Source organism: Protopterus annectens, chromosome 15.part0 (assembly GCF_019279795.1).
Source record: "Protopterus annectens isolate FY-2018-M chromosome 15.part0, PAN1.0, whole genome shotgun sequence".
NCBI lineage: Eukaryota > Metazoa > Chordata > Ceratodontiformes > Protopteridae > Protopterus > Protopterus annectens.
This window is the reverse complement of record NC_056749.1, coordinates 33,296,714-33,308,411: the sequence shown is the minus strand read 5'-3', so window position 1 is coordinate 33,308,411 and position 11,698 is coordinate 33,296,714. Positions and strand designations below refer to the sequence as shown.

General features: G+C 41.4%; 1 protein-coding gene across 1 annotated transcript in view; it reads left to right on the top strand.

Moving 5' to 3' along the window:
- The window catches only part of GTF2F1 (general transcription factor IIF subunit 1), a 903,716-nt gene that overhangs the window by 654,416 nt on the left and 237,602 nt on the right, over positions 1-11,698 (top strand). The window contains exon 11 of the mRNA XM_044057223.1: positions 5,785-5,911. Within this exon, the coding sequence (XP_043913158.1) occupies positions 5,785-5,911 (127 nt within the window). The remainder of the gene's footprint in view (positions 1-5,784; positions 5,912-11,698) is intronic.

Sequence of the window (11,698 nt, the reverse complement as noted above, 5' to 3'; positions counted from 1 at the left end):
TCAGGGTGTTGGTACATCAAGAACCTATGTTGACAATCAATGGGTGGTGCAACTTATCCTGTCAGTATGTATGTATATTTATGTGCATGTGTATATATATATATATATATATATATATATATGTATGTATGTATATATAGTTATAGACACCCACACGCACACAACGTGGTACACTTGCCTACAGGCAATTTAGAGGATCACAAGTACACCTGCAGTATATTTTTAATATGGGAGGAAACCAGAGCACCTTGCAAAAGCCCACATGGACTTCATGCAGAGTGCACCTGACCTGGAGAACAGAGTGCTGTGAGGCAGCAAGTCTAATGGCACAGTGCTGTCATCCAGGTTTTACAGTGAGTGCAAGAGACGCACAGGTATGAGTCAGTGGATTAAGACCCCCAACAAATTAACAGCCTAAGAAATATTCCTATACCAGCAACAAAGTAGTACACTATTTGAGAAAGAAAGGAATACGATGATGTTTAAATGCATCTTATAGTAAGGTGTTGCTTAAAATAACTTCAGAGTGAGTTTATTAAGGGATTACTAGATCCTATTCATTATAGGACAGAAGTGCAGAAATGACAGGTATAGACATGCAGTGAGGAAAAGGCTACACAGATTGCATGTTCAGGTTATCATAATTATGTAATGTTTTTACCTTTTTCTTGAATTGATTCTGATCAGATATATCCACAGATTTCTAAAAAGGTATCCTCTTAAATAGGGCCTTGTTTTTGAGAAGACACTTTCAGCTGTCTGTCCAACCTAACTGTCCCATTGCTTTTGTGATGTCTTCTATATTGTGCATGTGGTGACAGTATTTCCTGTACAGCAGTTTAAATGAGAGTGTTGCGATGGAAACAAGCTAATCTAGTAATTGTAGGTGAGGCCACCTAGGATGTAATCACTTCCTTAATGGAATCTCTAGACTTTTGGAAGTTGTTCTTACTATATATATACCTTGGCATCTCCTAGGTTCAAATTATGATATTCTCAGTATGTGTAAATTCTGCAAGTATATAAGGTATATAACTGACATGGATTGCTGTGCATTGTCAAACCTCATCTTATAATGAGTATGAAATGTATCGTTACCAGAGCTGCCCCCTACTTATGCCCCTCCTTGACAGCACACAGTCCTCACAACTCTCAGCAGAAGTGGTATACAAAGACTAAAAGTAGCATATCACCACATTGTTAGGTTTGCTGTAGAGGGATCCTGAGAATTGTATCCTATACAGCACTCTTCTTTACTGGATGGATAGAACAGGTTTGCTTTCCTGTAGCTTAGCACTCCACATGGGTTTCTTTACCAGAGTGAATGTCTTGAACTAATCAGTGTCAGTTCCTGCAGCCTCCTGAGCTGATGTCCTCAGAAACCATGTTGTTTTCTCGAAATTCCTCATTTAAGGTCAAACCATATCTAAGTATAGTAATGTGCTCAAACAGGAGCATACTGCATACAAGTAAATATAACAACAAAATCCTGAAAGTGTTAATATTCTGTCTCGCATACATATTCTGAATTTTATCTGTGAGACCACAAGTCTTAGCAGCTGTCTGTAAGCCTGTGGAACTGTTTTTAGGTATCTTGTGAATGCAGTGCTTGCTGTAACAGTGACTGTACTAGGGAACAAGCTGTCTGGTTAGTCTGGCCAAAGCTCCCAGTGTCTTCTGGGTGTAACTCTGAAGCTGTGCTTCCTGCAGCACAGGTGTATCTCATGGATGTAAGCGAGCCATGTTGTAGCACTTGACCATTTGACAGGGGAAGGATGCTCTACAGCCTTATTCCACATTCTCACCCATCTGAGAATCATGGCTAATTCTTCATCATGTCAAGTAACACAAATCTAAATGTTAAATATTAAAAAATGTTTTAACTTCTGTAACTGAATGCCAGGGACTTGTTAACTTGTGTGATTTATTACTGATTTATCAAGCAGAACCAGTGGCTCTCATACCATTTCTGAGCCTGTATTCATTTAAGGTACTTGCATATCTTCTTTGATGGATGCTTTCTGAAGAATGAAACTTCAAGTAAATGTATGTTTTTATTTTTACTGTGGAAAAATCAGCAACATGTATTCAGTTAACATAATTTCATATCTCCTGTGATGGATGCTTTCTTAAGACTTAACTTCAGGTAAATATAGGTTTTATTATACTCTAAAAACTGGAATAAATTTCCATCATTATATCAGTTTCAGCTGAGAACATTTCAAAAAACATTAAAGCCTTTTATTATTACGTGATTTATTATATGCTGCTACAATTCATTATTGTCTGCTTTCTAGAATTACTCAGTTTTAGTGCCACAGCTGCCTTAACAATATTTATGCAGCTTTTTAGTCAGACTGACTGCTCTAGTCTGAACTCGTACAGTCCAGTTGTCTGCATTTGGTTTAGGTTGCCTACCCATTGCTCCTGGATGTTTGCATTTGTATTCTCTTGTATTCACTGCAGCCGTTCAAAAACTTTGTGTAGCATTACTTGCTGTTCTTTCCGTTATGTGTTGTAACTAAGGTGTGATGCTTTTACAAAATAATGTACAGATACTTTTTTTCCAGTGCTGATCTTATGTCTTTTTTAATAGATATATAGTATTTGCAGCTTAATGTTTGCTAGTGTAGCAGGCAACATAGTGCTGTAATGGTAATACGTCTGCCTAATGGTTGCAGGGGAATCTCTTCCTGACCTTCACTCACTGTAAGTAGTTATGCATGGTTTGTCTGTGCAAGCACAGGCATTTTGGGTCCACTTTGTGTCCTAAACACATGTTGGCTGAATGGCTTCTCTATATATACATGAGATACTTAATCTTCTCTTGTGGCCCAGGTTGTGACTGAAAAGGGTCAGAGAGTAACCAGTTGGCCAGTCAACAAATAAATTAAACATTTCATTATTTACATACTGATGCATGATTTAACTAGGCATACGTCATGTTTCCTTCAAAAATCAGATCCCTTAACTGGCTGTGAGAAATTTGCCTGATTAACCATATTGAAATTTGCAATTCCACTTTATATTTGCATTATGGCAGTTGATAGTTTAAGTGCCACAATGCATTTTTTTTCTATAATCTGATGTACGTCTGGGGAATTTCTTAATAAACAGCTTTGCAAACTTTTTATTTAAAGATGCCCATATATTTTTCTTCATACAACAGTGATATCAGATACATAGCATGGGAATGTGTCCTGACACTTTAACAAAAGTGATGTTGCACATGTATGGTGATGTGTCCATTAAAGTTTGTGGCCACATTCCCATGCTAGCCCTTCAGTGACATCATCAAGGGTAAAATTCACTGAGAGCCCTTGCTGATATCAGAAAGGGAAAGTTGCATTATATGGTGGAATTTCTTTAAAAATGGGTCCCCTACAATTTCAGCTCGACAGGCATGGACAGTGGGAGGCACTATATGCTGTGGTGTGAAAAGTAGTTAAAATGTGACTGTACACTTTAATGAATACATTATTTTTATAATGTGCGTCTGCTGTTTGTTCAATTTAGGGCACTTTTAGGATTCCTGCTTGCTGTCTCCTTATGTTTCTCTAAATGCCCCAGTGGGAGGTTCCTGGAGGTTTGGCCAAGTCCATAGTTGCTCAGAACCTGGCATGCATCCCCTTTTTTGGCTGTGAACTCCTGGAGAGACCATCTTCCTCTTCAGATTGTCTTCTGGTTGAAACTCACACAGGGCAGATAAGAATCCAGGCTGTACTCTAGGCCAGCGCAAAATAAAATACAGATTATGAAAATCCTTGTGTGAAATCTACTCCCCGCAAGCTATGCAGTTATTTACTTTTACAAATGTTTCAGTGTCAGATTCATCATCAGACACTAGCTAATCGTTTCTGCTTTCAAGAAATAAGAACGAACCTGTATGGGTACTTATTTGGCTTCTGGAAGCTGGCCTACCAGTAGACTGATATTACTGTTAAATGTGCAGCTGACAATATTGCATTACTAGGAGGATCTGATGCTGGACTCTGCTGATGCACTCTTATATCACTGCTGATGCACTCTTATATCACTGTCATCCTGTGATTAGTGGTGGGAGGGTACTGGCTAAGACCATGGGGGGAAGGAAAAGCCTTGGAAGTCAGGCCAGCCATCCTGGCTACCTGCAGACAGGTATCCCAAAAGTGAGGAATCCAACAGTGAATTTACTGATGCATCTATATTTATGGTACATTCCTAACATAACTGTACTTTTCCAGTGTATTACTATATTGTGCACCACATATGACTCATTAATACTGTGTATGTAGTCATAATATCGGATTAAAAATTATTTTGTGTAAATTTGTGTTCTTCTAGTATCAGGTTCTGAAAGCAGCAAGGACTACGCAATACTGTGATGCACATAACTAGACACTCGTTAAGCTGAAACAGGACCTTTTTATTACTTTCAAGAGGTTTGGACATGCGATACAGTGTGAAGTACAGAGCTCTCGTTTCCAGATCAGACTGTCTGGAAACAGTGCAGAAGATGCTGCACCAGAAGTTGTGAGGTACTGTTTAGGGTGGGGCAGCATCTTTTCCACTGGGTAGCAAAAGTCAGGCTGGGTGAGTAGTGTGCACCTTGATTGTCATTGGATTGTTTTTGTGTACTTTTGAAATTGTTCCCTAATTCATCAGGAGCTGATGTGGTTTCCTGCATTAAAAGTTCAGATAACTTCTTTGGCAGTGGCCCTTTTAAAAGCTACATTGACTGCTGCTTCCTCATTAGAGAGCCAAGGGGCTTTTCTGCCACTGCGAGTCTACATGCTGATGGTCATCTGATTGCACTAGTCAAGGTGGGGAGGCAGATGTCAAAATGGTGTGTGCATGTTCTTGGTAGTTTTTGCCTGGCTAGAGAAATGGATACCTGTCAGTGGTCGTCAAGACTATACTCACAAGGCATCCAAAGGTTTTCAGGGAACTGAATAGATGAGTTAACATTAGGAGAATGAAGACCACTTCTCTCCCCTGCTGGGGTCTAGAGGAAAGCCCAGTATTAGTTTTGCCAAGTCTTCATGCCAGCAGGATTCTTTATGAAGTTCTCATGCTGGCAAAGCTGTGATGGTTCATTATGAAGAGCCTGAACTGCAGTTATGAATGGCAGTCTGTTATAAAGCATATTCTGTGTTGCACGGTAGTACCGTGATGTTTGTAGTTGCAGGTCACATTCAGTACTACCACATTGCACATGCAGATATTTGCAGTAGTGGCAGGTCACATTCAGTACTACCACATTGCACATGCAGATATTTGCAGTAGTGGCAGGTCACGTTCAGTACTACCCCATTGCACATGCAGATATTTGCAGTACTCTAACAATACTTGTGTGTAATGTACCTCCATTTTAACATCTCTCAGAAGTGCAGCATAATATATGAGGAACACCAGAGACCGAGTCAGAACAGGCCATCTTAGATGCTTACATGTCCAGATGTAAACCTATGATATGTGTACATTGCAGAGCCCTGCCATTGTCCTGACAGCTTCATTAGGGGATATATGATATGAATCTGAAAAAGTCTATTCATGAATGTCCTTCCAGCCTGAACACTATTTACAGACTTTTGAACCTGAGATTACTTCTGCCATTCATGATTAGTAGTTTAAAGTACTGTCATGGGAAAATGATGGTTCTAGTAAGGGCATGGGAAGGGACTCTGCAAGGCTGTAATACATTGTAATTGTGCTTTGACTGGGGAAGTGGAGGTTCTGGTGAGCACATGGGAAGGAACTCTGCAAGGCTGCAATAAATTGAATGTTTTTTGTTTGTTTGTTTAGGGAAGAGACAAGGAGCATCTGGAGATACTCCTACAGCAAAGCGTCTCAAAATGGATACTGGTCCCCAGACTCCATCAGGAAAGTCAACACCACAGCCCCAGTCAGGCAAATCAACACCCAGCAGCGGGTAAGTCCCTTGTTAAATGAAATGAAAGCATGGCTAACAGTTGTAAATTATTTGATTGCAGTAACAAAGAAAGCATTAATGAATCAGCACCTTGAGCAATCAGGCAAAATAAACCCCATAAACTTGTGTTTTGCACCCCCGCAAACACTCTGCTAGTTTATATAAAGGCTGTCTCATCTTATTTAAAAGGATACATTTATCTTTTGGCTATTTTCCCGTGCTTTTAACTTGTACTCTGAATGTGTTCATTGTTAACAGTTCCTTCTTGGTATTCACTTTTCCTTTCACAGCTGTCAGTTCACCGTATTCTTTTTTCTTTACTTTTAATCTTTTTATTGATACGCTTGTGTTGCTGCCCTTTCTGTATTTTTATATGGAGTGTCACATCTCATGAAAATGAACTTTATTTTGGACCTGGTTTATTTTTCCGATGCTCTTGCAGGTGATAGGCTGTTAAGATTACTGGATCTTTGGGTGGTGTTTCAGGACAGGGTTTGCTCCAGACTTGCTACTTACTGCTGTTGGGCATAACCTGTTACAGCTGTGCCAGGGCATGCTGCCATGGATAGCTGTGCATGTCATTCTGCCACAAACTTTCATCTTCATTTGCTGCATCTGTAGCGGAGCCTGCCAGATCCACTTATTAGAGAATGATCACCTGCCTGCCCCCAGGCTTCTGACATTGTGGTTGTTTCTGTGATGGGGTGACCAATACCACAGGCAACTTCTTTTGCATGTAATATGCAGTTGTTCTTTATCATCCTTTTTATACTTTTTCTTAATTGGTACTTAGTTTTGTCCATGGTAAAGTCCATCTTTTTTTCTTTTCCAGCTAGACATTTGTATTGCTACCTCACTATGGCCTCTTTTTATTGCTGCATTTCTATGTCAGTGCAGGCTGTCAGCACATTGCCTCATAATTCAAATAAGTGCCTCTCTTAGGAGAGTTTACATTGGACTTGGAGCTTAGTGCTGTAATCCCTATCTGTAGTCTTTTCCCGGAAGTTATGTATTTGGTTTCTTATTCCGTATCTGCCAAGTTGATACAGTCAATAAATTAATCAACTGTGTAGGGTAAATAAGAAATTCCTCTAGCAATGTGAGTAGCAAATGTGCTGGTAATAAGTCACATGCAAGCACATCTGATGAAACTTTTATTACTAAGAATTTCAGACATTTTGAAAATCTGTTTTTATTCTCGTTTTTACAGTTTGTCATCCTGCTCTTGACGTGCTGCGTTTTTCTTCTCATTGTAATTAAACTCTTGCTGAAAGACTGTAGGTAGTAAAACATGCACTCATTCTTTGTCCCCTGATAGAGGTCAGGCTTCTTACGCATATACCTAGCTTGAGCTGTTTTGTGATCTCAAAGCTAGTACATAGAGAGTTTGGGGGTTCATGCACCCAGTAGTACCACTGCACTTCTGCATATTATACTTCCAGATGAGTACTTTTGGGATATTTCAGTTAGAAGTTTTTCTGGGGTGCTCGGGAAGAGGATCTGCACAGTGTGGATGCACTTGCCACAAAAACCCAACGGAAACCTGTTTTATTATTCCCAGAATACCATTCGTATCAGTTTTGGTAGCACATGATAAAACTGCCTATCATGTAGCCATAGCCCAGCCATTATGTATTGTTTCAGGTATCGAGCATCAGATATTGTTGTTGTCCATATCAGTACAGGAGATAAAAAAAAGTGTCCCCCCTAGGTAAGAGTATAAGTTTGAAGTTAGAATAATTAAAGTGTGGTGGTTTGCAGGAAATCTTACATTCCCAAAAGTAGTAATATCAGTTGCTGTGTTTGATGTGTTTCACTAAAATGTATCACTTTTGCTTGTAAATGCTGATGTACATGAGCAAACGTAACAGCACTGCATGAGTATGGCACTGGTAGGGATATTCGACCTTTATTATAAATCTTAGAAGAGATCTCCAACACTTCAGTCTTAATTTCTTTTTACTAATTTTGTAGCTAGATTGCAGTTAAGCTGTATGTAGAACCCATATCTAAATGAATACATGATATGATACATTTTCGTCTTTAAAGTAGTGAAGATGTTGGCAGTTATATGAAGTGCATCTTTGTAGCCTTCCTTTGTAGTCTGTTTTCACAATAGGTTCATAGGTAAGTACTAGGCTATCTGCCCAAGGGCATTTATAATCCTAGCCAGAATGTGTTGGCTTTCGCCACCCCCTTAGATTAGTTCCCTGTGCCCCTGTCCAGCAGAGCCACTGCAGTGATCCCCGGGGTAAATTTTCTGTTTCCCATCCACCCGTCAAGGTTTCTCTTGAAGAGTTAGTGAGGGGCTCTGCCTAATATATATTGAAATCCTGTTCCAAAGCATGGGGAGTCTCTGGGACAGGAATCTATCCCTCCAGCATGTCCTATTTATCGTTGTGGGGAGGTTTATATCTCTAGAGCGTGTGGCTCTCCGGGATTTGTTTTTTTTTAGGTGTTGCATGTCCATCAATTCTGGGTTGGACATGGCCTTGTATGTCAGGCAGAGATCACCTCTGAGTACACAGTATGCAACCGAGTACAGCTGGAGTTTCTTGAGTCGGGCTGCATAGGGCATCTGTTTGAGGCCAGTAATCCTCTTGGTGAGGTACTTTTGTGGTCTTTCCAGCTGTTGCAGGTGTCTTGTAAGCTACATCCCAAATGGGGCGTTGTATTCTATGATGGGTCTAATGAGTGATGAGTAGAGAGGCACAATAACCTCTTTTGTTCCAGATGCGAACCCTTTTGTGATTAGGTGAGCCACATAGAAGGATTTTCTAACCACCTTGGCAATATGATTATTAAAGGAGAAATTACTATCTACTTGGGTCCCCAGATCACTAATTACATTTTCTGTATTTAGGGGACTACCACCTATGTGGTAGTTCGTGGATACTTTGTTATTTCCAAAGGGGGTGACTATGCACTTTTTGGCATTTAGTTTGAGGCCATGATTTTGACACCAGATATCCATCTCAGTGAGACCCTTCTGGAGGGTGTCTGTATCAGCCGGGGAATCAGTTATGGCCCCTAGTTTGCAGTTGTCTGCGAACTTGGTCATCCATAGTCCTCCTATGCTTGCCTGTACCTCTGAGAAGTATATATCGAACAAGAGGGGACCTAGGACTGAGCCCTGAGGGACGCCACTTGTAACTGGTTTAGAGTCGGACATAGAGCCTGCAACTCTCACCATGTGGGTTCTGTCCATGCGTCAGTTGGCAACCCATCTCGTGACATAGGGGATTTTGTTCAAGCTGGTGAAGCTTGTCTGTAATACTAGAATGGGGAGTGGTGTCAAAAGCCTTTGTGAGGTCTAGGTAGGCTGTGTGGACCTCCTTTCCCACGTCTAATGCCTTGGTAACTGTCTCAAAGAAGTCCACCAGGTTTAGGAGGCATGATCTGCCCTTAACAAAGCCAAACTGGGTATGATCCAAGGTTTGGAGGTTCCCAATGTCTCTATTAATGAGTTCCATGATGATGCGCTCTATAGCCTTGCAGACCAAAGCTAGTCAGGCTTATAGGGCGATAGTTCCCGGGGTCCGTTGTGGCTCCACCTTTGTGGAGCGGGATAACTGTTGCTGTGCGTCATTCTGTGGGTACGTAGCCTGTAGAGAGGGTGAGTTTGAACAGTGTGTTTAGGTGAGGGATTAGTTCATTTTGGAGCTCTTGTAAGACACAGCCTGGGACACCAGTCCCATTGAAGCTGTGTTTTTGGCTTTGGGATAGGGCTGTTTTAACCTGTGTCGGTGATTGATGGGGCCCTACATTCTTCTGGTATGGTTATCGGCCTTTTAGGGGGTGAAGTTTGCACTAAACCTGTCTGCCAGAATGTTGGCAATATCAGTCAGTTCAGTGTACTTTGTGTCATTCTGCACTAACTCAGAGCAGATCTGAGAGTTTCCACTTAGGTTGTTGACATAGCTAAAGAATGTTTTGTGGTTATCTTTGGAGTCATTGGCAATTTTTCTTTCAAAACTAGCCTTGGATGATTTAATGAGGGATCGTAGTTTATTGCTGATACTGATCAGGGATGTCTTTCCTTCTTGGGATTTTACTCTTTTCTGTACTAGTTTCCTCCTTCTGTTCTATAGCTTGTTTATGGCAAGGGTCCACCAGACTGGTTTCATTTTCTTGGAGGAGTGATTCTTGGTTTTACCTGGGATAGCGTGACCCATGCATTCCTGCAGATGCTCATAGAGTGCCTTTGTAAAGGTTTCAGCAGCTTGGACAGCATTGTCATTTAGCATGGGAGCTATGAAACTTTCCACCTTGGTCTTAAGTAACGTGAAGTTTGCTTTTGAAAAGTTTTTCATGGTGGTTTCCTTGATTGGAGGTGGTGGCGGAATGTGGATATCCAGAGTGATTAGTCTATGGTCTGATCTAACCAGCGAGGGGTTGATCTTCAGTGTGGAACACTGGTTGCCCATGTTGGTGATGACCAGGTCCAATATGTTGTTCCCTCTGGTGGGGGTGTTGACTAATTGATCTAGAGCATTCGAGTTTATAAATTCTAGGAAGCGTTGGGCAAGGGAGTTAGTACTTGAGTAGTTCTCCCATTTTATGTTTGGGTAATTTAAATCACCCAGTATTAGGGTGTTTGGTATGACCTTCATATTTCTCAGTTTCTCCAGAAATGCGGAATGGGGGTCCTGGGTCATGGTGGGTGATCTGTAGCAAGCTACAATTTGGATTGCAGTTTTGCCCGTTGTTAGTTGTACATGGATGATCTCTGATGCATTGTGCTGCACCACTAACCTGGAGGTGTGGGTATCCGTGATGAATATGGATACACTCCCACCTTTTGTGTTTCGGTCCTGGTTCTGTGGCCGAAAGGTATGGTGTGAGTTATAGCCTAGTAGTGCTGGGGTGCTCTCAGGAGCCTTAAACCAGGTTTCTGTTACTGCGCAGATGTCGATGTTCTCCATACTGAGGAGACTCTCAAGTGCGTGCATTTCGAGGTTTAGACTTCTGGCGCATTACCCTCAGTTTTTGGTTACTTGTGCCATTTATGGTGGTGGGTTTGTCTTTTGAGCCTTGCCTAAAAAAGGCACTATGGGGGCGGCAAGAGCCTTGGCCAGTATTCGAAAGCCTAAGGGTAATAGGTGCAAGCCATCTATTGCAAAGCAACATGGCTGGTTGCATGCCATCCCAGCAGGCGGACAGATACTGGATCCCCTTTGAATGACACCAGAAACTTAGCCAGTTGTTGAAATTGATCATTTTTTCTTTATACTGTGGCATCATTCTTGGTGAGGGCAGGATGCTACTCAGGGTCAGGGTCATACCAGCCTGGGCTACATGATCAGAGAGCTCTTCCATGTCTCTCTTCATATAGTCCAGGGAGGTACATCTCAGGTCATTCACACCAACATGGACAATGACAGAGTCATATTTGTACTTGCTCTGGAGTGACCCAAGTGCTTGTGTTATGTGGCAGATCTTGGCTCCCGACAGGCAGCTAACTGTAACCTTCTTCTTGTCCAGCCTAGTTAGTGGGACATCAGTACGCCTGACTAGAGAGTCGCCTATTACTAGTGTGCTGGGTATGTTATTTTGCCTTAAGGGCTGTGATTGCGTGGCACACTGATTATGTGAATTATGTGTTCCATGGTTGGTGATTGGGTGTGGAGGTTGCTTGGATGTTTGCTTTGGAGGTCTCTGTTGCTTTTGCAGATTTTTATTTAGAGCCTCCGAGTATGTTCTCATGTATTCCTGTGTGTTATTTGCCAGTGTTGGTTTATTAGGTCTATGTGAGAATGGTGGTGTGTTGCAAGTATTACCCTTCTG